This window comes from Saimiri boliviensis, chromosome 12 (genome assembly GCF_048565385.1).
Source record: "Saimiri boliviensis isolate mSaiBol1 chromosome 12, mSaiBol1.pri, whole genome shotgun sequence".
NCBI classification, from domain to species: domain Eukaryota; kingdom Metazoa; phylum Chordata; class Mammalia; order Primates; family Cebidae; genus Saimiri; species Saimiri boliviensis.
This window is the reverse complement of record NC_133460.1, coordinates 107,998,088-108,021,687: the sequence shown is the minus strand read 5'-3', so window position 1 is coordinate 108,021,687 and position 23,600 is coordinate 107,998,088. Positions and strand designations below refer to the sequence as shown.

The 23,600-nt window shown below is 42.3% G+C and overlaps 1 protein-coding gene across 1 annotated transcript in view; it reads left to right on the top strand.

Moving 5' to 3' along the window:
- The window catches only part of CPXM2 (carboxypeptidase X, M14 family member 2), a 153,747-nt gene that overhangs the window by 43,749 nt on the left and 86,398 nt on the right, over positions 1-23,600 (top strand). Inside the window, exon 4 of the mRNA XM_003922120.3 lies at positions 5,175-5,314. Coding sequence (XP_003922169.2) covers positions 5,175-5,314 — 140 coding nt within the window. The remainder of the gene's footprint in view (positions 1-5,174; positions 5,315-23,600) is intronic.

Genomic DNA, 23,600 nt, shown 5'->3' with positions numbered 1-23,600 from the left:
AAGCACTTTGCATAATACCTAGCATGTAGTCAATGCTCTGTAGATACCTGAAAAATGAAAGAATAAACAGTAGACATTGTATCAGTCACCCTCTATATCCATGTATCCCTTTCCTTTTGCTTTTTAAAATTAAAATTTATTTTACTCAGTTTAATAACAAATGCACCTCACATTTTACCTGGCCCTTGGTGGCCCAGCTACTGGAAACTCTTTTTAATTGTCTCTTTGGGAATTGAAATCTTCACTTTTTTAAAGATGGAGTCTTTGTCACCCTGGCTGAAGTGCAGTGGTGCAGTCTCAGCTCACTGCAACCTCTGCCTCCTAGGTTCAAGCAATTGCCTTCCAAGAGGCTGGGATTACAGGTGTGTGCCACCACACCCAGCTAAGTTTTTGTTTTTGGCAGAGACGGGATTTCACCATGTTGGCCAGGCTGGTCTCAAACTCCTGACTTCAAGTGATCCACCCATCTTGGCCTCCCAAAGTGCTGGGATTATAGATGTGAACCACCAGGACTGGCCTGAAATCTTCACTTCTAAATAATATGTACATACTGATCTGTATCAATTTATAAATTTAGACTTTATCTTTTAGATCCCTATTATGGAAAATGAGGCTTTCACACATTTTTATCACTCTTTTCCACTCTTCCATCTTTCCAATAAAATTGTAGCTCAATTTTTGGGTAAATCAGTATCTAAGGTTTTCATTATTATGACTGTGAAAATATTGCTTCCTACTCACTGAGCCAAGAAATACTTTAATTTTGAGTCAGGAAATATTTATTTTATATCATTTTGTAACAACCTTTTCTCTTCCTAGACCTGCTTATACCTTTAAGAACATCTTTTCCCCACACCCTGCAATAGGTCTGGATCTGTAAAAACAAACAAACAAAACACTGTCTATATCATTTTTTAGACAGCCACATCTGTTCAGTGGTTTTTAGTCCTGTTTTGTTTTATGTTTCTGTTAGACACTCCTTCAGAAGCCGTTTCACTTGCTGCTTTCTGAATGTGCTACTCTCTGGGTCTCCTACATGGCTACTGTCTTGGGTCTTCTTCCCCATCGTTCTGAGAATTCTCTCCCATGTTGGAACCCTTGATTTCTGGATCTGATATATTCCTCTCCGTAGTGTTTTGCCTCATTTTTGTGGAGTGCATCCTCTGGTACAGTATCCCACAGACCAGTACCAATCTGTGGCCGGTTAGGAAAAGGGCTTGCACAGCAAGAAATGAGTGGCAGGCCAGAGAGTGAAGCTTCATCTGTATTCATAGCCACTCCCCATTGCTTGTGTTGTGGCCTGAGCTCCACCACCTATAAAGATCAGCAGTGGCATTAGAGTCTCAAAGGAGCGCAAATCCTATCATGAACTGTGCATGTAGGGGATCTGGGTTTCATGCTCCTTATGAGAATCTAATGCCTGATGATCCGTCACTGCCTCCCATCACTTCCAGATGACAATGTCTAGTTGCAGGAAAACAAGCTAAGGCTCCTATTGATTCTACATTATGGCAAGTTGTATAATTTTATTTTATTATATATTACAATGTGCTAACAGTAGAAATAAAGTACACAATACATATAATATGCTTAAATGATCCCAAAACCATCCCCTACCCCCAGTTGGTGGAAAAATTGTCTTCCATGAAACTGGTCCCTGATGCCAAAAAGGTTGGGAACTGCTGATTTAGTAGCTTCATGGAAATGGTGTATGAAGAATACATTTTTTGAGAATCTGTGAATTTAAAAATGTCTTTATTTTGCCATTGTTATTGATAGTTTGGCTAAGTGTAGAAATTCTAGCATGAAAAATCTTTCCCTTTAGAATGTTGAAGGCACTGTCCCTCCATCCTTCTAGCTTCAGATGCTGCTATTGAGAATTCTGGTGCCATTCTAATTCTTTTTTTTTTCTTCGTATGTGTTCATTTTACTGCTTGTTTCCTCATTGGAAACTTTTAGAATCCTTTCTTTATTTCTGATGTTTTGAAGTTTCAAAATGATGTGCCTTGGTGTATTTGTTTATTATATATACTAGTTTCCTCATGTTTTGGAGACTTAACTGAGAAAGTATAGTTTTTATTTGGTAGTTTTTTTCCCCCTAAAATTCTTCTGGATTTCTTCCTCTGCTTTTCTTATTTTTCTTCTGTTGTCTATTTTTGTGTTCTGTTTTACTTTTTGTGAGATTTCTTTATCTTTTTAGCCTTTCTGTTTTAAAAATAGAAGGCCTTTCTATTTTGAAAGTTGCCAACATTTAAAAAATTTCAACTTTCACATTTTTAATTTCCAAGAGCTCTTTCTTATTTAGTGCTTTTTCCTTTTTTAGAGCATCCTGTTCTTGTTTCATGAAATCAAGACCTTTCTAGACATCTCAATTCTAAATTTTTAGTCTTTTTTCTGCTCTCCATTAAGGTTTGCATTTCTTTTTTTCTATTTGTACAAGCCTGGCTGCATGGTGTTCTATAGCTGGTTGGGGGAAGGAGCTGGGGCATCTCACTCTTTACTGTGCTGATACCCACAGAAGTTACTGTTTTTATCCATCATGGCACCCCTGCTCTTCTCTGTGCCTGGTGTCTCCAATCCAGAGTCTCTACAGTTTGCTTTCTTTTTAGAGAAACATTTCAGGCCCTCTGTGGAGTTGGGGTGGAGATATGGGGAACTAATTTTGTTGTTGTTTTGAGACTGAGTCTTGCTCTGTCACCCAGGCTGCAGTGCAGTGGTGCAGTCTTGGCTCGCTCAGTGCAGTGGGGCAGTCTTGGCTCACTGCAGCCTCTCCCCGCCTGGTTCAAGTTATTCTCCTGTCTCAACCTCCTGAGTAGCTGGGATTACAGATGTGAGCCACTGTGTCCAGCCTAATTGTTTTTTTAATACACATTTTGAAGCAATTACTTGTTGAGTCCTGCGTCACCCTCACCTTCCAAAGATATCTTCTACTTGGGTTCTTGGCTTTCCTAAGGTTCAGAGTGGCTTGCTTCTCATTGTGCGGTTTTGATGTTTGCACTTCCTTCTCTTGCCGAGTCCTTCAGGATTCCTCCATCTGATTCTATCTTCATATATTGTATTTTAGAACTTTCATATGTCTTCTGGTTTTATAAGAGATCAAAGTTTTATTTCTGTATCTTGCTTTGTTTGGGATTGACTTTTGAGGGAAGAACACAGAAAAACTAATGTGTTTGTCCCATCATCTTGAAACAGAAAAACCCTATTAGATTGATCTTAGACAGTATCAGGTTTTCTCTTTGCTATAGAGTTGATGATTCCCATATTTATCTTAAGCAAAATTGAGTCTGTTAGGTGCATTGGTGTGCTTTCTTTACATTAAAAAATGCATATAATTTAATTTCCTTGAGAAAATTACATGAATTCTCAGTTTTTTCGGTACTGTAGTAGAAAGATTGATTCCATGTTAGTGATGTTTTCAAGACTAGCTTACCCCTTAAAGAATAAAACCTTTTATTTCACCAACTTTTAACTGAAATTTCTCCAGAATTTATCAGTGATTTCCCTACATTATTAAAGAGAAAGAGATGAATGCATTCTTCTCATTGTTTTTTAGAGGCATCATATGAATATCATTTATTGCATGATGGTATAATTTTGTAGCATCTCTGGGGCTGGTACCTTCTCTTTCACTGAATTTTCCCAGACACTTGCTTTTTAAATTCATAATCGATTTTGCAGAGGTGGCTGTCACTTCCCAATGAGTCATCTTTGGGAAGGGCTCTCCATTCCTCTGACACTCTGCTACATTTAATTGACTGTCCAGTGTGCTCAGAAAGAACTGAGATTGGCAGCAGAAGCAAAATATTCAGTCTGGCAAAACCAGGAGCCTTAAATTTAATTTCAAATCCTGGTCAGTAGACTTTGATGGACAGTTCCTTCTAGTTTTCATGATTCTATAGGGTACATGTCTCAGGTTATGTGGCAGTTCTGTTCTTATCTGCTAAGCCTTAGATGTCTAACACTGTGCTGTGGTTTTGTCCTGATACAATGCTAATGTTACCTGGTGCAGCGATGGGCAGAGTTTTGCTTAGTGGAATCCTTGGCCAAGTTGTTCACTCCTACAGCTGGACTCTTAATTTCACCTTTCTACTGCCCATTAAAAGTAAGGCTGTCCCCAGAATTTGAGCTGAAAGTGCTCAGAGATAGGGAAGATGGGCTGGCTGATCATTTTTATCATTCAGATTTTTTTTTTTAAATCTGGTGATAAGAAACTCCTTTGTGAAATAGCCATGGAAAAATAGGGTTAATGCAGAATGGGTCTTAGTAAACAAGGATGCTTCACTTCGTTCAAATGTCCTTTTTGGGAGGCAGGGATTCAGAAAATTATCTCTTCACATGGTGATAATATAGAGAAAATTCCAGAGCAAAAACTTTACCTCTCTTGGATATTCAGGCATGACAGTGCAAAGCATGGTGGTGTGCGCTTGTAGTCCCAACTATTCAGAAGGCTGAGGAGGGATGATCACTTAAGCCCAGGAGTTTGAGGCCAGCCCGGGCAACATAGACTGCATCTCTGAAAAAAAAAAAAAAAAAAAAAAAAAAGAATTTTGGTAGTAATGGCAACTGATACTGAACACGTCAAATGACTTAAATACTAACAAACATTCACTGGATCATCTTATCCTTCAACACCTAGTTAAAGTATCACCTTAGTCTTGGGGCTTGCTTTCTCTCTATGGTTTGCCCCACACTAAGTTAGTGATTCTGTCCTTAAATGCTCCCACAGCGGTTTGCTCATATTCCCGAAATAGCACAGGCCCCACTGTGTTCTAATTCATCTATTTTCACATCTTTCTTCCTGCCTGGATGGGGAGGTTCTGGGAGGGAACGATTCACCTTTGCGTCCCCAGCACCTGGCGTGCGTGGGCTGCTGTGTGGGAGATGGTTTATGTGTGCTAGATGAATGAGTAGTAGGAGGACTCCTTAAGTTTCATCTTTCAGACTGTGCAAAAAGAGGACATGGCATATTGAAATATTTTCAACTTGTGGATACTGAGTAACTCCCTTTTATCATTTAGAATAAGGAGGTCAGGGCACTATTATTTTTTTCTTTAACACCTTTCTCATTATATCTCCTTTCCCCCCCTCCCTTCCTCTCAGTCTCAGGAAAAGATGTGCCTTAATTTTCTTCAATTAAGAGTCTTTTTGAAGAATACCGCTTTCTTTCTTTCTAGGCGGGCATTAATGAAAATGATTTTTATGATGGAGCATGGTGCGCAGGAAGGAATGATCTCCACCAGTGGATTGAAGTGGACGCCCGGCGCCTGACCAGATTCACCGGTGTCATTACACAGGGGAGGAACTCCCTCTGGCTGTGAGTGTACCTGGACATGTGCTTTCTGGACTCTGTTTTGGGTCTAGCTTTTGAGGGTCTGGACAGACACAGGGAAGTTGCAGAGAGGTGTTTGGTGATGGGCAGTAGAAGGGAAGAAAGTCCAAATCTGAACAGGAGGCTGGGCTCACTGTCGGCATAGATTTCCCCAGAAGGAAGGTGCATCTCAGAACTACATCCTCCTCCTGTGCAGGAATGGAGAGGGAGAGATCTGCCTGGCAGTTAGAGCAGCGATGAACTCAGTGAAATCCAGGCAGTTTAGGCTGGTGGCTGCTGTCTTGGCTTTGGGACGAGATATTGGTGTGCTGACTGGTGGCCAGGGTGCCGTCCAAGGCAGGACCACTGGACAAGCAGTGAGCCCATGGTTCTGGGGTGAACAGCTGAGATTGTCCAGATCCTGGGAAGAAGGACTGGAATTCTAGGTTCCTAAATGGAGGACCACCAGAGAAGTAGTGGAAGTCAAGGATGACACAGCTTGAGGCCTCAGACTGAAAAGGGGTCCTATTTCTCAGAATTTCACTCAGGGCTGACTGGGACAGTGACAAGTGTGACCTGATGGTAATCTCAAGAGAGATGAGCTGCAGCCCCTGCAGACCCTCGGTCTCATGACATATGCATACAGTGGAACGCATTGTTCAGCCTAAAAGAGGAAGGTATGCTGCCACATGCTACACGTGGGTACAGCTTGGAGACATTCTGCTGAGTGCGATACGCCAGTCACAAAAGACAAGCACTGCATGATTCTACTTTCATGATGACCTAGAGCGGTCAGATCTATAGAGGCAGAAAGGAGAATGGTGTTGCCAGGGCCAGGAGGAAGGGGGAATTGGGAGTTAGTATTGACGAGGTACAGAGGTTCAGTATGGGTTGGTGGAAAGTTCTGGAGATAGATGCTTGCCAATCACTGTGAATGTACTTAATGCCACAAAGCTGTACAGTTAAAGATGGTGAAAAGGACAACTTTTACGTCATGTTTGTTTTAACAACAAGCCGGCAAAAATGTATGAAGAAAATCACCCTGTCACCCTTGGCTCAGGGCTGGTTGTGGAGATGGAGACAGAGCTGCATCCATTAGGGATGTCATGTGGCTCCAGCCGTGTGGATAGTGGTCATGTGGAGCTTGGGAGTTTTGTGGAGGGGCGCAGTAGGGTCAGCAGGACCTCAGGTGCTTTCTGAACTTATACAAGTAATCTTTAAGTGCTTCTAACATCTGCCTACATCGAGAAGCCAAGATCACAAATGCCCCATGCTTGGACATTGGGAAACCCATTGTGGTCTTTGAGGCTCAGATCCCTCTCATCTGCAGTTCTCCCCCGCCCTCCTCTCTATACTGCTCTCAGATCTCATGTCTTGGCATCTCTCAGTATTTACTAGTTACTTGTTGATAATCAAATGAAATCAGAGTTTAATTTGCTGACTAGATTAATTTTAATTTCTCAAAGGTCAACATTAATAAATAAAGTGGGATAAGTGAGATGAACCTGGAATCTGTGCTCACATTTAACCACCTGCTGTTGTCCCTGAAAAGGGGACTTTCTTACACAGTGACAATTGTCAGGCAGTGACTCATCATCTATTTTACTCTGAATTTTTTTTTGTTTTACTGTAAAGACAATATTATAATATCTAGCAAAATTTTAAAACATTATGCGTGATTCTATGGTCCTTATGCTAACAGATTTTTTTTTCCTGTATTGCAATCATGTTAGATACCCAGTTATGTTATTTTTAACTTAAAGACATATCAGTAACATTATGCTGTTACTCAGGCTTTGTAATAATCATTTTTAATGGCCTGTAATTTACTTAGCCACACCTCTATCACTGTCTCAATTTTCTATTATCACATATCATGTTGTGAGAAAGCATTTTCATATTTTTCTTCATTTGAATTATTTTCTTTGACAACATTTTCAAAGCTCGAATAATTTGTGCATTTTGACAACAGTTGATTATGCATTTATGCCGTTTTGTGTATCACATTTTTTTTTTGTCTTGCTTTTCAGTAGTGTTTGTGTATGTATATGCTGATTTTTGCTCTGTGGTATGCATTTTGCTCTTAGCAGTAGCTTATTACCATGACAATTGTTTTCACTGTTGATATTCTGAAAGGCAAGAATTTATGGGGGCAGTTGGATTGCTCAAGAAAAAACGAAAACTGAAAACAAAAGACTGGTTTGAGATTATCCACAGGGATTTTTGCCTTAATGCTTGCATGTTAAGCTGTCTGGCTGCTGTCCTTAGAGACCCAGTAGTCGGGTTATTATTGGATTAGAAAATAAGCGAAACGTAGGTTTAAAGCTCACATTCCGTTTCAACTAGAAACATAAGAAGGCTTGGGGTAAGCAAGGAATTGCAGTAGAACAATATCTTTCCTTGGCTCAAACAGTACAGGAACTTCTCAGAGGAAAGGCAAGGGGTAGAATTACTTTGAGAGGCATTTTTTAAAAAATGTATTTCAAGCTAAACTGTTCTCTAGGGACAATGAAAAAAACAGATGAGTTTTGGTTTATCTTACCTCTTGGAATAGTTCTGTCTTGGGATGAGGATGCATCTTGGTGTCTGAGCCTTTTTCTATCTCAGTATGTCCAGAAAACATGTCAAAAATGAATATCATTAAATACTAACAGTGAAGAAGGTGGTAGTCATCTCCCTTTCTCTCTTGCCATGACCCATCCCCACACTGCTCGCAGTACATATGGCTATGGTACAGTTTTTAGTATTTCCGTTGATTGGTTTTCATATCTCTTCCCGCTAGCCTGTGATTCCCTTGAAGGCAGAGCCATGTCTTGGCAGTCTTTAGTCCTGGGACCTTACCAGGACCAGGCATCTATTAGATGCACAGGAAATAACTCTTAATGAATGGGTATCATTGTGAAGTCAAAAGTCAACAAAGACTCATTCATATGGACTGATAATGAGCTAATTAATCTATGATGATACACGAACGAGCATTTAATTATACATGTAACAGGGGTGTGTGGGGGGTTCGGGAAGAGAAGGTTGGGAAGCCACAGGTATCTGGAGCTGGACGGCTCCTGTCGAGCAGTCACTGCATCAGGGTTTTCAGTCCTTGCTGGATTTGAGATTTCTCTTCTCTGACCCTCAGTTTCCCTTTCTCTAAAAATGGGATAACTACTCTCTACCTCAAAAAGGTGTGGTGAGGGTAAAATGAAATTTTCATGTTTTAAGTGACCCAGTACATAATAAGCACACAGTAAATGGTAGCCCTTCCTGCCACACGTCTTTGGATTTATCTGTAGCTGTGCTTTTCAAGCTTTATGATGAAGTATAGATTCTTCTCTCAAAAACTTTCTTGGAAATATTTAGAAAATATAGACAGAGGAAGCTGCTTTGCATTAATCTGAGGTTATGGGGAGAGTCACCGGCCTGGCCTTCCCGTTTCCCCTTCACAGGAACACCCCTGGAGGGCAAATTGGTGGAAGTTTCTGTGTGGAGGAGGCTAGGAAATAGCTCGAGGGTGGTCTGTGCAGGTTATCATCCTGCACGCTGCCCCGGTGCCCGTTCCTACTTCCCAGGTCCTGCAGGATCACAGGCAGAAGTGGAATTTACACCAAGGTTAGTCATGGCAGAGTTGGAATTTGAGTTTGTGTTTTCTGCTGGGCGCGGTGCCTCATGCCTGTAATCCCAGGATTTTGGGAGACTGAGGTGGGTGGATCTCCTGAGGTCAGGAGTTTGAGACCAGCCTGGCCAACATAGTGAAACCCTATCTCTACTAAAAATACAAAAAATTAGCTGGGTCTGATGGTAGACCTCTGTAATCTCAGCTACGAGGGAGACTGAGGCAGGAGATTTGAACCCGGGAGGCCGAGACTGCAGTCAACTGAGATTGGGTCATTGCACCACTCGACCTGGGTGAGAAGAGCAAAACTCCATCTAAAAAAAAAAAAGTTTGTGTTTTCTAGTCAAGTGTACAGGGCACACCCTAGTCTCCCAGCGTGCTGCATTTTGGTTGGTAATGTTTTAGAAATGGAGAGGGAGGGACTTGCGAGCCCCGTAGATTTTTTCCAAATGGATGTTGCTGTTCAGAGTGACTTCTAGCTGGTTGTTAAAATACAGAAGGACTTGACTAACAGTTGGAGTTATAATATACACTTAAGAAATATACTTTTCCTTTTCAGGAGGATGTTTACAGTTGGATTTTATTTTATTTTATTATTAAGATAGAATCTTGCTCTGTCACCCAGGCTGGAGTGCAGAGGCATGATCTCAACTCGCTGCAGTCTCCACCTCCCAGGTTCACCTGATTCTCAGCTTCTGGAGTAGCTGGGATTACAGGCACCTGTCACTGTGCCCAGCTAATTTTTGTATTTTTTGTAGAGACAGGGTTTCACCATGTTGGCCAGGCTGGTCTTGAAATCCTGACCTCAGGTAATCCTCTTGTCTCAGCCTCCCAAAGTGCTAGGATTACAGGCATGAGCCACCGTGCCTGGCCCTAGAGTTGGATTTAAAAATGAATATTCATAATCTTATTTCTTTCTGATACTCTCTGGATGTCTATTAATTTATTCCTCTGATGTTATCAAGTGCTCTAAATAAGCACTGGAATAGAAAAGTGAGCAAGAAATGGCCCTGCCTGCAGGGAGTTTTCAGTCTAGTGGAAGAGTCCAGTGCTTTCCTGGGTCTGCTAGACTCCGCAAGGTGCATACCAACGTGAGATGGGCACAGGGCAGCTGCTGTGAGACCTGGGAGACAAATGGGAGAGACGAAGTGGCGAGGTCGTGAGGCTCAGCCACCACAGTCCTGACACCAGCTCATAACCAAGTTGATGATAAGTTCCACAATTGCAGTTTTATTAGTTTTCCAAATAATTCATGCTCTTTGAAAGTAATACAATAATTTATAAAAATATAAATTATTCAATATCATTAAAACAATCAGATTGTTTATGTTTTTCACAATTATAAATTATTCTTCGCCACTGCATTGTAATTTTGTGAAATGTTAGTATACTAATAAAAAGCAATCTTTTATTTCCCTAATGACAGAAAGTATATTAGATACATGAGTGTTAACAGTTATAACCCATGTGATGATTGAAAAGTTAATTATTCTGCTTGAGGTGAATAGATGCGTCTAATGATTTAGAATAAACATAGGCAGTTTGAATTAACCAAATCTTTTCCATTTTAATTGACAGAATGATTCTCTGTATCTCTTGAAGTCTGTGCATTTGTCCGAGAGGCAGTGATTTGTTGAGTGAGTTTGTGAGGTGAGGGCTGAGGATGGTTAGCTGGTTGGCTGAATTTGTAAGAAGGAGTTAGGCTGATGAGAATAAGATGGATGGAACTTCTGCTGTGAGCCAGGCTCCCTGCCTGAGAACACAAGGACAGGGAGGCTCCGCCCTGAACCCTGAGAAGCTCGCTTTCTATTTGGCAATGGAAAGTCTCAGCAGGGGTTTCCATGTTCAGGTTTTCTTTGGAGGATTCTGATGGTGAAGGAAAGGAGTAGGCAAGTTGTCAACATCAGAGGGAGGACCAGGACAAGAAAGGGCGAATTTCCCTCCTTGCTTTTTGGGAATCTGGCTGTTCCTTACCTGGGGGGAGGATCCAGGTGAAGGAAAAGTTAGTGGCAGGTGGCTGATGGGCAGGTCCCTGAGGGGCTGACACTGGGTCAGAAGCTCACCTGGAAAGGAGGAGGGTCTCCTTTACCCTGAGATCTCACCTTGGGGAAAGATCCAGGTGAAGGGAAAGTTAGTTAGGAGTGGCTGATGGGGCAGGTCCCTGAGGAGCTGACACTGGGCCAGGGGCTCACCTGGAAAGGAGGAAGTTCTTCTGTACCCTGAGATAGTAAAGGTGGGGAGCCGTACTGAGGGGTGTTCTGAGCCTTCACCACAAAGGGTTTCACATTCTCGGTGAAGCAGGAGGTAGGGTCCTCTGCAGACAGGGAGTGTTCGGGATTTGGGGCTGGAAACTCAGAGAGTACAAGATCTGCATTGAGAAAAAGGACAGGGACCATCTTCCTCCAGTTGCAGAGAGGGCTCTGTGGGAGAACGTGGAACTGTCCTTGTCCCCTTGGGCACGCTGGGGGGTATGTCCACGAGGAGCAGTGGAGTTGGTGGCAGTTGCAGCTCAAGGAGATCAGGAAGGAGGTCACTGTGGCGCTGGTGGCACAGACTGTGTTGAGAGTGAGGGATATTGAGACTCAGGGCTGGTGGGGCAGGAATTCAAGCCAGAGGGCTGAGTCCCTGGAGGTGCAGGGCAGATTCAGGAGCCCCTGTGGGAGATGAGGCTTCAGAAGTGATGGAGGATTGGCAGGGGAAGACAGTGGCCCTATTTGAGGACCCCAGGGGGCAATGGAGTTGACGACTGGGGTCAGGGTGCAAGGGAAATGGAGCCAAGGGGAGGTTCCAAAGGAGCAGACTTCTGGGAATCTTGAGGCTTGGGGGCTGGCTGCTCAGCACTATCCCTGTTCGGGGTATCTCTAGGGGATACTGGACCATGCATGGGTCAGGAGAGATGAGGAGGCAGCTGAAGTGACAGTGGGGTCTCTAACAGAAGTGGAAAGGAAGGTGAGAGGGGCAGAGGCAAATACAGAAGCAGCTGGAGCACCTGGGTCCAAGTGTTGGGGAGCCCGAACCTCCCCAAATACCCTCCTTGGCTGAGGTTCCCATTTCACAGTAAGAAGCGTTCAGCAAGTCCACCCTTTCTCTTCCACTGGATCCAGCTTTCTGCCCCGCTGAGGCACCCTCCTGGCCTCTGTGTCCCCTTGTTCCTCCCAGGGGACCTGGGCCCACATGGCAGCAGCCTGTCACAGTGCAGAGAGAAGGCGTGGGGCCAGGCCAGGAGCTCAGAAGCAGAGCGCAAAGGGAGGCCAGCACTTCATAAATCATTCACCCATCTTCTCGGGAGAGAGGGTGTGTGTGTTTTCAGAATGTGTCACGCTGTGTCTCCTCACTTAAGGGTGAAATGAAATGTTTGGCTCCTATGGGGGGCTGGGGAGAGAGAGAAATTTCCAACTCCTTTCTAATCTCTTTGAAAACTGTCAGTTTCTGAATCAAAGGGTTTGGCACAAAATAGAAGGGTTTTAATGAAAACATCTCTAAGTTCAAGTAGAAGGCCGGGCATGCAATCATTTCTGCATTTTATGTTAAATTTAAGCAACACGGGGATAGTTATTTGAAATTAAATAAAGCTTTCACAAGAGGCTGTATGGCTTGGACTTGGCTTTCTGGGTGTTGATGGTGAAGGCCTGAGCTCTCAGATGGGCAAATCTTTGAAATTGAAACAATTTTAGAGTTTGTTCCTGGGTTGGAAGCTTCCATCCTGCCTTATTTGAGGGTCCTTGTTCCCCAGCTGTGACTCCCCAGGAAATCCCCCAGATGGTTGCTGCGTGCACCCTGCCTTTGCTTCCCTTTGTTTCTTGGTGGGGAGGCCTCTGCTGTGGGCCCACTCCCCTGATTAGCTCAGTAATGCCCCCACCCCTTGATTCATGTCTTAGTCCGTTGGTATTTCTATAAAGGAATCTCTGAGGCTGGATAATTTATAAAGAAAAGAGGTTTATTTGGCTCACAGTTCTGCAGTTGTGCAAGATGCATGGTGCCTGCATCTGCATCTGGTGAGACCCTCAGCTGCTCCCACTCATGTGGGAAGGGGAAGGGGAGCTGTCTTGTGCAAAGATCACATGGGGAGAGGGGAGGTGAGAGAGAGGGGAAAGGTGCCAGGCTCCTTTCAACAACCAGCTCTCATGGAAGCTTGGGGGACCTAATAGAGCAAGAACTCACTCAGCATCCCCTGCGCCCCCATATAGGGGGGCATTAATCTATTCATGGGGGATGTTCCCTATGACTCAGACTCGTCCTATTGAGCTGCACCTCCAACACAGGATGGGATTTCCACCTGACATTTGGAGATGTCAAACAGCCAGACGGTAGCAACCCGCAAGGCCCTCTGGAGGCGAGTTCCTACTGCCCGTCTGCTGTCACTCCCTCTGCTCATTCGCCCCAGCCCAGGAGCCTCCTTTTCGTTCCACAAACACACCAGGCCTGCCGCTTCCCTGGGACTTTTGCGCTCGCCAGTCCCTCTGCCTGCAGGCCCAACCCTCCTTGTGCTCAGAGGCTTTCTTTGCCCAACTTTTAAGACCCACCCTCAGTTGCTTCATGTCCTCTCTTGGCTTTGTTGGACCACCTGTCTATTTGTTTTTGCACTGATGCTGCTCCTGAGGAGCAGGCAGGGTGGTTTGCCCTGGAATCTCCAGTGCTGGATTAGAGCCCTGCACAGGGCAGGTCTCTGTGACCAGCCCCTCCTGACCTCGTCTCCTCTGGAGGCTGAACAGCCTTTGCCAAGCCAGAGTCTGCCTAGCATAGGGGGCTTTTCAGCGCAGAAGTCACTGGGAGGAAACCCGCTCCAGCACACCCTGTGGGGATGCAGTGCTGCTTCCTTGCCCTCTGTCCCCCGACGACCAGGTCCTCACCGGCGTCAGAGAGTGGCTCAGATTCTGGAGCGACACTGGTACTCCAGACCTACTGAGCTGCTTATCCTTGAACCTGTTTCTAACCCTTCAGGGCCTCAGTTTCTTCATCTGTAAGATGGAGATGTAATAGTGGCTACCACAGAGGGTTGTGGGGATTAAATGAGTTAATTCACATCAAGCAGTTAAGATTGTCCTTGGTCAGTGCCCTGTAGGCGTCTGTTGTTGCTGCTATTTTCTTGGGTCTCCTTCCCTTTCATGGAGGGTCCTGCTCTCATGCCAGCACCACCCCTACCTCATTCCTCTATCTTCTCTCCAGCCAAGCGGAAATGTGCTCAGACCACATCCTCGGTCCTCTGAGGGCCCTCACTTGCTCCGTGTGGTCCTAGCGTCGTCAACTGGGAGGCAGGTGACACTGGCCTTGAGTAGGTGGGTGGGCCAGTGGCCATCTTGCCCTTCCAAGCCTCAGTTTCCTGGACTGTGGGGAGAGGAGACGCCTCACCTTCTCAGCTTGCTGAGTGTTGTGAGATGCCTGTGGAAAGCCATGAGCACAGTCTGGACACACAGCAGAGACACAATAAGCTGAAGCGTTTCTCATTTACGGTGGCCTCATCTCACCTCTGCCTACCTCTCAGTACCCCCAAGTCCCATCTCCCTTTTCATCCCTAGCTGGGACCTTTAGCACCCTCTGTGCCTCCAGAGGGCACCCAGGAAAGGCTTGGCAACTGAATCATGTTGCAGCTGAGAAGTAGCATCTAACATTTTATGAAAATACTCCTGTAACACATCTGTATTTTGTTGGCATAAATTTGATTGGCAGGACCTTTTTAAAAATAAAAGCACATGGGTTCCCTATACCAGGGCTGTGGGACACTTTGTCTGTGCCACCTCCTGTGCTGTTCACCATAACCCTGCCCACGTAGGTGCCTTTCTTCTCTCATTGTATGGACAAGAAAACAGGTTTACAAACCCTGAGTAACATGGCTTAACCTTCTGTCTTAATCTGTTCATGACGCTATAACAAAAATACCTTAGACTGGGAAACTTATAAATAATAGAAATTTATTTCTCACAGTCCGGGAGGCTGGGAAGTCCAAGACCAAAGCGCTGGCAGATTCCGTGTCTTTTGAGGGCTCCTCTCTGTTTCAAGACGGTGCCTTGTTGCTGCATCCTCCGGAGGGAATCAATTCTGGGTCCTCCTCCCACAGCGGAAAGGGTGGAAAAGCAAAAGCCACTCAGGTGCTCTCTTCACCCTCTTTTATAAGAGCACTAATCTGTTCGTGTGGGCTCTGCTCTTCCCCAAAGGCCCCACCTCTTAATACCATCACATTAGAGATTTGGTTCCAACATGTGAATTTTGGAGGGACACACACTCAACCACAGGACACTCTTTGCCTCACGGTAAAATCCTGTACTTTCTGCCCTCTCCTTCCTGTCCAGCGTATATCCTTCTGCACAACACTATTGCTCAAGGCTTTCTCCTGTGTTGTGAAGCTCGTGCAAGGGTAGACACTTCCACGGGCCCTGAACCTGTGTGTGCTTCACCTGAGTGCTTCTGAGTTGGGGCTGGGGCCGCTGCATGGCTCCCCTAGGGCTGACTTACCCCTCAGATGCAGGAGACACAGTGCCTGGGACCCCATGACCTTTAGGGGCCCACAAAAGCATTTAATTTCTTTTCAAATCAAAAGAAGAATCCAAACTTCTAGGTTGAAGAAAACATACTAATATGTAATATTAATATATTCATCTTTGTACGACCATAGTAACAAAATATGATTTAAAAAATTTTTTTTGGAGGAAGGAGCCCATGGTTGGCAAAATAACCACACCACCACCCTGCATGCCCTCCCCCCACCCCGCCTCCGCATGCACCCACAGGATGTCAATATCTTAAAACTTGGAACCTGTGAATATAGCTGCTTACATGGCAAAGAATTAAGTTTGCAGATGAAATTAAGACTACAAATTGCCTGACCTTAGGGTAGAAAGATTTTCCTGGATGATCTGGGTGGGTCCAATGTAATCACTAAGGTTCTTAAATATGGAAGAAGGAGGCAGGAGGAAAAGCCAGAGGTACGGCAACTTGAGAAGGACTTGGCTTTGGTTGGCTTTGAAGATGGAGGAGGCCTGCAGCAAGGCATGGGTAGCCTGTAGGCATCAGAAAAGGCCAGGACAGGGACTCTGCTTAGGGCCCACAGAAAGCATGCAGCCCTGATTTTAAGACGTCTGATCTCCAGAACTACAAGAGAATAAATTTCTGGTTTAAACCACTAAGTTTGTGGCAGTAATAGTAACCTGATGGTGCCCACAAAGGCAAAGTGCCAAGGGCACATGAAAGTCCTGAAGTGGCTTGACGAGTGGCCCTCACGCCTGGTTCACCAATGTTCCATTGTGGGTACTGGAGCTCCCCGCTGCAGGCAGTGCCCGCTGAGCCCTGGACAGAGGCAGGCCTGACCCACTCCTCTCTCTTTTTTAGGTTTCTTATGATCTCTTTCTTGGGTTTCTCTTTTCCTGGTCCCTCAAGCAACTATTCCAGATTTGGAGGGCTTTCAGTACCTTTGTACTTTTAGTTCTCTGTGCTGGGGCTGTTTAGGAACTGCTTCACCCTATAGCCATTTATTGTTGCTTGGCCCCCAAAGTGGCATTTCCACAGCTCTCTCCCGGATAGACATTTTTATTGGAGGTAATGGAAAATAGATAATATTTCTAAGTTTACAGCATTTCCTCCTGTGGTCTGAATTCTCAAAAAGCCGTGGTAACCAGTCCACAGTGAAAAATCCAATAAATCAACAGTTCACACAGTGTCCCACATTTAGCTGTACTGAGAATGTGGCAGAGCCATTTAACTGCATGATTAGAGTTCCAGCAAAGAGAGAGAGAAAGACAGACAGACAGACAGACAGAGAGAGAGAGAGGAGTGCACACGTGCACACATATTCTGAGTGCTGTGTGCACCCATGCTTATTATAGACATAAGATAAAATTTTCTTTATTTTTTTACATATTTTTCCCAGAAGCTGCAAAAGGCAAGCCCAGACCTCTTGGGATCAGCAGTCCTGCCTAAAGTTATAATTTGGCCATGGGTAAGATTCAAGCCCACTAGGCTGCTGGAATGCAGCTGTCAGGAGGTGATGGACAGGGAGAGGAGGCAGCCAGCTTCCTCATAGTTCCAGCAGAGAACTGGCCTAAAAAACGAGGAAAGCTTTTGGGAGTCTTCGGTCTGAGTGAAAAGGGATTTTATAGCGCTTTCCCTACTTGTGTGTAGAGGTAGGCAACTGCCAGTGCCATGCACAAATGAAGGCTGGGGACTATTAGGACCCCTCTTGTGTGACCGACTCTGCCCACTTGCTACATCTGGTGGTGTTTCCTGTAGCTGATGATGACTGCCTGCGCAGATTTGGGGAGTTGGAGGGAGAAGGCCTAACCTGTAAGGTGATTGCTGTGAAACTCCGGTGTGGTAGACCTTCACCGAGGTAGCTCCTCAGTCTTAACTTATATCCCTCCAAATTATCCTTTGACTGGGATTTGAGCTACTCATATTTTCCCCAATTATTTTCTTTCTTGTCACTTTGCTTATGGTACCTTTTACCAAAATTTTGAATTTCTGTGTGGTTAACGTCATCAGTCTCTTAAGATGTATATCATGCTTAGAAAGCTCTTATTCCTTCTAAACATATAAATAATTTCCTTTATATTTTCTTCTATTACATTTATTATTTCAATTTTTACATTGACATCTTTGAAACATCTGGAATTTATTTTGGTGTATGGTATATGTAACATATCAGGCTATTTTTTTTTTTCAAATGGCTATCAGGAAATCTCAACATCATTATATAATACATATTTTCTCCAACCAAAATGCCACCCACAGGATACTGTACATTCCTGTCTATTGTAGGGGTTTACTTTTGAGTTCTTTATTCTGTCCGATAGTTCTGTCTTTATTTGCCAGAACTTCATGGCTGTGGTTATGATAGTGTGTATTGCTTTACTATCCCATAGACTTAGTTCTTCCTCCTTATTAGTCTTTTTGGAGTTTTTCTGGCTATTCTTGCTACATTCTTTTTCATACAAACTTTTCAATAAGGTCCAAATTATCTCCAGGAAAAATTTCTATTGATCTTTTAGGGGATTGCCTTAAACTTGAGGGAATTGAGGGAGAATTAGCATTTCTGAGATCATTGTCTTTCTCTCTAAAGACATGAGGTTGGCTTTTCCATTTGTTCAGATATTTCTTTTTACTCCTGGTACTGTCTGTGTTTACTTTTTTTTTTTTTTTTTTTTCCGGCGGTGGGGGAGTTGGATGTGGTAGCTCATGCCTGTAATCCCAGCACTTTAGGAGGCCAAGGTGTTAGAAACAGACTCTGTCTCAAAAAAAAAAAAAAAAAATTTTTTTCCATGTAGATCATACACAGTTCTCTGTTCATTGCATATTCAGTTTTGTAAGACACTGACGAACTGTTTCCTTGGTGGCTGTTTGCTTTATCTTTCCACCAGCAATGTCTGAGTGATCTAGTTTCTGTGCATCCTCATCAGCATTTGATCTTGTCACTATTTTTTATTTTAACTATTCTGACAGGTATGTAGTGATATCTCATCGCCATCTAATTTGCATTTCTTTACTAGCTAGTGATATCGAATGTCTTCATGTGCTTATTTGCTATCTACATGCCCTTTTTAGTAAAATGTTTCTTCCTGTCTTTTGTCCATGTTCTAGTGGCATTGTTTGTGTTTTCACTCTTGAGAGGTCTTTATCTAGCAGATTTTTGATATATGTCTTTTGTTGGATATATTGTTTGTAAATATTTTCTCCCAGTCTATGGGTTGTCTTTTTGTCTTCTTCAGGTTGACTTCACATCAACTTTGTAGAGCAAAAGTTTTAATTTCAATCAAGTTTAATTTCCTGCTTTTATGAATTATGCTTGTGGTGTCATGTTTAAGAATTTCTTTTATAAAGCTCTAGATCTTAAAAATCTTTCTTTTATCTTCTCAAAGTTGTATTGTTTTATGTTTTATATTTAATGCTACAATCCATTTTGAGTTAATTTTTATATAAAAGGTGAGATTTAGGCCAAGCCTTTTATATTAGTTCATTTTCATACTGCTGATAAAGACACACCAGAGACTGTGTAACTTATAAAGGAAAGAGGTTTAATTGACTCACAGTTTCACATGGCTGGGTGGCTGGGGAGGCCTCACAATCATGATGGAAGAGCAAGGGAGGCCATACATGGTGGCAGGCAAGAGAGAGTGCAGGGGAACTCTCATTTATGAAACCATCAGATCTTACATGGCTTATTCACTATCATGAGAACAGCATGGGAAAGACCTGCCCCCATGATTCAATTGCCTCCCACCAGGTCTCTCTCATGACACATGGGAATTGTGGGAGCTACAGTTCAAGATGAGATTTGGGTGGGGACACAGCCAAACCATATCAGTTGGTTTATTTTGCTTATAAATTCTTAATTGCTTCAGTACCAATTGTTGAAAAATCTATTCTTCCACCATCAGATTGATTTTGCACATGTAAACAATCAGTTGGACATGTTTATATGGATTTCTTTCTTTTTTTTACCTTTTTTTTTTTTTTGAGACAAGGTCTTGCTCTATTACATAGGCTGTGGTGCAGTGGCACTCACTGCAGCCTCAACCTCCCAGGCTCAAGCAATCTTCCTGCCTCAGCCTCCAGAGTAGTGAGAACTAGAGGTATGCACCATAACATCTGGCTAATTTTTGTTTTTTAAATTTTTTGTAGAGGCAGGGTCTCACTGTATTACCCTGGCTAGTCTCAAATTCCTGCACTTAGTTAATCCACTTGCCTTAGCCTCCACAGGTGTTGGGATCACAGGTGTGAGCCACCTTGCCAACCTTGATTTATTTCTCTATTCTGTTCCACAGAACCCTTCACTAATATCACAGTCCTGATGACTATAGATATAAAATATCTTGAAACTGGGGAGACTGATTTTCCCCCTTTATTATTTTAAGAAATAGTTTTAGCTATTTTCACTCCTTTGCCTTTCTATATTAACTTTAGAATAATTTTGTTTATAGCTACAAAAACATCTTACTACGAATTTGATAGGAATTGCAGTAAAGCTGTGTGTACATTTGTAGATAACTGGCATCTTTACCATGTTGAATCTTCCAATCCATGAACATAAAATCGTTTTCCATTCATTTAAATCTTTTTTGTTTTTTTTCATCAGAATTTTGTAGTTTTCAGCATACAAGTCCTATTTTCTATGCTTTTTTTGTAAACCTTTTGTTAGGTTTACATCTAAGTATTTCATCTTTTTTGAGCATTTGTAAATGGTATTGTTTGCTACTATTTATGATTTTTGCATCACTATTCACATGTGACGGTATGGTAAAGGTTTCTTTTTGGTGGGCAATCTTTATTTTTTTAGTTTTTGATATCAGATCTTTTGAGTGAGGGAAGCTTTCCTTCATTTTCTCTGTTTTGAATACATTTAGGCATGGTTTCAGGGGGCTTCTTCACTTTCTGATGTGATTATCAGTCTGTTTAGATTTTCAGTTGTTTCTGCAGTTGATTTGGACAAAATCTATTGTCCTAGTACATTTGTGTTTTTAAATATATTTGTATTTGATTCAGCAAAATTGTCTCTTAAAGAGTTTTAAATTTCTTCTCATTAGTGATTATTTTATTCTTACTATTTTTATTTTAGGAATTTGTGGTTTTTCAAAACTTTTTAAAATGGTTTATAATTTTTTTCTCTTTTTTTTTTTTAAAAAACAAGACATCATTAGAATCACTTATTTGGCTATTTTCTGTTATTAGTTTTATTAACTTCTTTTTTAAACAAATGAGTTCTTTTGCTTTCTTCAGTTTTATTTTATTCAATTAACTTCCTGAGTTGAATGCTTAATTCATTACGTGTTCCTAATTTGGTAATGTAAGTTTGTAAGGTTTCCAGATTTCTACTGAGTACTGCTTTAACTTCATCCCACTGGTTCAATATAATATTTTTATTATCGTTTATTTCTAAATATTCTGGAATTTCAATTTGATTTTTCTATTTAGTCCAAGATTGTTTAAGAGACTGATTTACATTTCCCAGAAGGGAAGATTTTGGATTTTTAATTATATATAAAGACATTTCTCATTGTATCCGATAATGTTGCCTCTACTTTCTAATTTCTTGATGTTTTGGAAGTTTCTTCTGAGGCCTAAAATAGGGAAGGTTTCTGTGAATGCTCCATGAATGCTTGAAAAGAAAGATTAATTTTGTTTTTAAACTACAGAACTTCAAGTCTATTAATTAGATTTACCTTATTAATTATGATATTTAGTCTCCTTCATATTAATGACCCATTACAGTCTAGAGAGTTTGTCTTTATCCATTTCTGTATTTTCTATAATTTTTTTCATTAATGTTGATGCCATGTTTTAGTGCATAGACATTCATAACTGTTTAATGCCTTATTGTGAACCGTGTCTTTTGGAATAGTGTAATACCATTATTTGTCTGGCTTAATGCTTTTGGCCCTGAGCTCCACCTTCAGATTTTACGAATGCATTCTTGGCCTACTTTCTGCTTGCATTTGCTGATATCTGTGTGTTCATAACTTGATTCCAACTTTTCTGAATCACTTCGTGTGTTTCTTGTGTATCAGCATAGGATTGTGTTTCCTCTGATAATTAAGAAGGTCTGTAATTTAGTTCTGGTGTCTCTAATTTTATAGTCATAAAATTATGACTATAATTTTATGTAATGCTTAGTACAATATTTCTTCAGATACTATTAACATCCTATTATGAACAATGATTAAATTTGTATAATCCTTCATACCTTTCCCCTTCCTCTACTCCTACTTCCAATTTTAGCTGATTAATTACCATTCTTAGTGTTTACCTTTGCATTGTTAAATGTTCCTGTATCTCCACTATGTATTTTTTAGCTTTGATATCTTTCAACTTCCTTTCCCTTTCTTCTGCTATTAGTAGCACAGTATAATGACCAGGATGCCTGGACTTGGGGTCTCATTCTACCTCTGAGCAAACTGGGAAGTGCTCTTAACCTTCTGTGCTCAGCAGCGTCATCTTGCAGGGGAGATGATCATCCTGCCAGGTGGTGTCTTCCTGCCATTGATGGGGGAGTAAGCTAAGCAGTGAAGAACTTTGCCACTTTCTGTGTGACCCAGAGCAAATCACTTGATTTCACGTGCTTCATTTTTCTTATCTGTGAAGCAGGAATAATAATGATACTTATCTCATAGCATTGATTAAATGAAATAAAACAAGTATAGTAGTTTAGAATTGTGTCTGGCCCCTGGTCACCATCCAGTAGATGTTTGTAATTACATAATCCTGATTGCTGGAACTACATGATGCTGTGCAGTGGAAAGGGATTATGACAAGAGATGTTCACACCAGAGCCCACTGAAGGGTGTGAGGAAAATCATGGAGCCCTTCTCATGAGCTGTTTTTGTGGTAGTATGCAAGTCTGTAAAACCTCACATTCTGCAAAATTTGTGCACTAAAAGTAAGGGAGCTTATTTGAGAAGACCTCAAAAAACCAAAGCCACTTAGAACCAGAACACTACTACAAGTTACAATAATTTTAATAAAAATATTAGCATATTTAAAGATGTGTTACACTCTATATTCAAATTTATACAGAACATTTTTTTTTTTTCTAACAAAAGGTGAAGGTAGCTTGGAAGGGTTGAGACTGTTGTGTGATGTTTGCAGACATGGACAGTTGGGTATCATCAGTGGAAGACAAGGTGAGGTTTAGCAGCTGTGAACCCTAGTGCAGTGCTGTGATGCCAGAGATGAAAGTTCATTGGTTCATTGTGTTATGTTTGTTTCTCTTGCACAAAGACAGTAAATAACTGTGCAGTAAATATTTCCAAGGCAAAACACATGGCCAAAGTGAGCAGAGAGGAAGAAGATGGAGAGAACGGGCATCAGGTGCTGTGCCATGTTCCTCCATGGCCTGCTGCATTCTGCTGAGTCAGCATGTGTTCTTCCATTTACCTGCTGATACTTGGTGGTACAAACATTAATGTGCTGGGAAACTTATCATGCATGACCCAAGATGACTTTGGCCTTACATACGGGTACTTCACCCTGCTCCTTTCCTCTCTGTCTCTTCTCTAATGAGCACATACACACGTACACACTGTATGTGTGGCTAGGGCACATGGTGTGAGAGGCCTACGTGAAATCTAGCTGCTAGACTGTCCACAGTACAAGGCCCATTCAGAATTGTGGCCAGTTTACATCCCAAAGGTAAGTGTTTTTCTCTCATAATCCTCTACCCAGAAACTTTGGGTCTTTTTGGAATTTCTGGTACGTGTCCAATTTCTAAGCCACGTGGGTTAATTTTGATTTAAGAGAAAGGGATATTTTCAAACAGGAAAAGACATGATTCCTCCAGGTGCATGTTTTTGTACATTGGCCTGGCCCTCCCAGTGGAAGTGGCAAAGTGGCAGTCAGTTGAATGCCTGAATTCCTTTGTGTCATTTGGGGCTGGGCGAGGTCATGTTTTGTTACAAAATAGTCATGATGAAAATAACTACCCTGTGTTGAGCCACTGTAAGAGTATTGTTAACTCTGTTCCCTACCACATCTCTGGAAGTTAGGATTTATCAATTTATTGCTGCAGAGAACCACAATCACTGGAGGTGGCATAGTTAGGATGTGGCAGAGCAAGTCTTTGAGCCCAGTTCTGCCTGGCTTGAAAGTCTCTGGTCTTCCCAGGATGCCATCCAGCACTATCGGTTGTCTGTAGCAAATCTGCCTGCCTGCTCTCAGCATACCAGCTGGTCTTGAGAATATACAACCCTCATGGTGTAGATTTTG